Source organism: Sinocyclocheilus anshuiensis, unplaced genomic scaffold, assembly GCF_001515605.1.
Source record: "Sinocyclocheilus anshuiensis isolate Anshui unplaced genomic scaffold, SAMN03320099.WGS_v1.1 scaffold1385, whole genome shotgun sequence".
NCBI classification, from domain to species: domain Eukaryota; kingdom Metazoa; phylum Chordata; class Actinopteri; order Cypriniformes; family Cyprinidae; genus Sinocyclocheilus; species Sinocyclocheilus anshuiensis.
In genome coordinates this window covers 7,032-9,055 of record NW_015548256.1, presented here as the reverse complement: position 1 = coordinate 9,055, position 2,024 = coordinate 7,032, and the positions used below count along the sequence as shown (strand labels likewise).

The 2,024-nt window shown below is 34.3% G+C and overlaps 1 protein-coding gene across 1 annotated transcript in view; it reads right to left on the bottom strand.

The window, feature by feature from the left end:
* Positions 1-2,024, bottom strand: part of LOC107655453 (ribonuclease inhibitor-like) — a gene marked incomplete at its 5' end in the record, with an annotated part of 42,584 nt that overhangs the window by 39,725 nt on the left and 835 nt on the right. The window contains one exon of the mRNA XM_016442942.1: positions 916-1,068. Within this exon, the coding sequence (XP_016298428.1) occupies positions 916-1,068 (153 nt within the window). The remainder of the gene's footprint in view (positions 1-915; positions 1,069-2,024) is intronic.

The following is a 2,024-nucleotide window of genomic DNA, read 5'->3' as shown; positions in this document are numbered from 1 at the left end:
TTTGGCTATTGCTACAAATATACCCCAGCGACTTAAGACTGCTTTTGTGCTCCAGGGTCACATATTTGAAAATACTGTCCTGTTATTACATCTGTAATTAATTTCTGTACTTACATCTATAATTACACTGTTGACTCTACCACTTAAATCTAACCAGACCATCAAACCTTCACCTAACCTCACCCATATCCCACCTCAATAACAGCAAACGTGTTTATCAATTCAACACAGGGGTGTGAACTAACGAATTACAAATACTCACGTTACAGTAATTAAGTAGTTTTAAACAGGCTACTCTTTTACTCTTACTCAAGTAGTTTTTTGGACAAGTACTTTTACTCTACTCACACTACATTTTTTGGAAGGTAATGGTACTTTTACTTGAGTATATTTTTTCAGTACTCTTTCCACCAGATTCAACAAACACAATAGGTATGTTGTACTTAACAATTCATTATTTTATTATTAAAGGACACCTATTATGCAAAATCCACTTTTACATGGTGTTTGGACATAAATGTGTGTTGGCAGTGTGTGAACACAACCGCCCTACAATGATAAAACTGTTATTTTAGAATGTATCGTCTTGTTGCTTCCATGGCGACGTGTCATGATTGTCATGTGACACACCGCAGCCACAATATAGCTGTGAATGAGTGATGTATCGCTTTTTATTTCATTTTTCCCGTTTTATTCAAAATATTCACAAATGTGTTCATTATATTATGAAATATCTGATATTCCGATTCTCAGATACGTGCAAGTAAATGCATTTGGTAGTTTAAACACCTTTATAATGACCATGTTAGTTGATGTATAGCGGCTGAATACAGCTAATATAAAGTGGGGCCAAAGTTTCAAATCAATATTTCTCATTACAGATAAACAACTATTCAATAATAAAACTACACTCACTGTAGTTTCTGCAGTTTGCAGTGTGGATCCTCCAGTAGAGCAGAGAGCAGCTTCCCTCCTGAATCTCCTGGTTTATTATAGTTCAGATCCAGTTCTCTCAGGTGTGAGGGGTTTAATCTCAGAGCTGAACTCAGAGCAGCACAGCCTTTCTCTCTTCAGAAAAGCAAAGCTTGTATGCATGGTGAATCTCACAAAAACTTGTTCATATTTCACCCCAAAATGAGAAGCATCAAATAAGAACCAGATGTTTAATTGTCATGAAATTAGTTCTGTTTCTTTATGGCAAATATAAAATGCAATGCATTTAGAAAGTATTCAGACCACTTCATTTTTTCATGTATTTATTATGTGGCAGCCTTAAAATGCACATAATTTCACTGCAATCTACAATCCATAGCCAATAATAACACTTTTAAAAGCAGACTTGTAAAGTTTTTACACATTTATTAAATCTTTCCCCGCCAAACACGGAATTTTCCGTTATTCATGAGACGACGCTTCCATGCCAAACATGGAATTTTCGGCGTTTCCGTGATTTCACTGTTATACACTGTTTTACACTGTTTCACTGTTATATGCTATTACACATCTCCTGAAAGAGTTTAGAATCACTCGATCAAAAACACAGATGAGGAAGACACAGAAACAAGCGATCTCGTATGTAAGCATATGCATATGAAAAATAATGCGATCATCAACAATAAACAGCATATAAATGAAAACTGCCTAATGTTACTGAGTGAAATGGCAATCCCGGAAGTGGTAAAAGGACTGTGAAGCTTTGGCGGTGTTGATGGAAGCGATCTACTGCATCTATGCTTTGATCAACGAACTGAATATGATCCAAATGTAGTATTTGATAAAAATGCAATTTTTTGATCAAAATTTAGCTTTTTTTATGAAACTTACCTACATTTAAGTGTTGAATAAAACAATAAATTTTTATTCAAGCTAGAATAAAACAGATTTTTTTTGTTTGTTTGTTTAAAAGTAGAGGCTCTGTATTTTATTTTGATGTATTGCATGTTCAGATATTTATACAACAAAATATTCTGGTGGCTATGAATGTTTTTGTGAAAATGATCAAAAATGCTGGTGGTGGCTGGAAA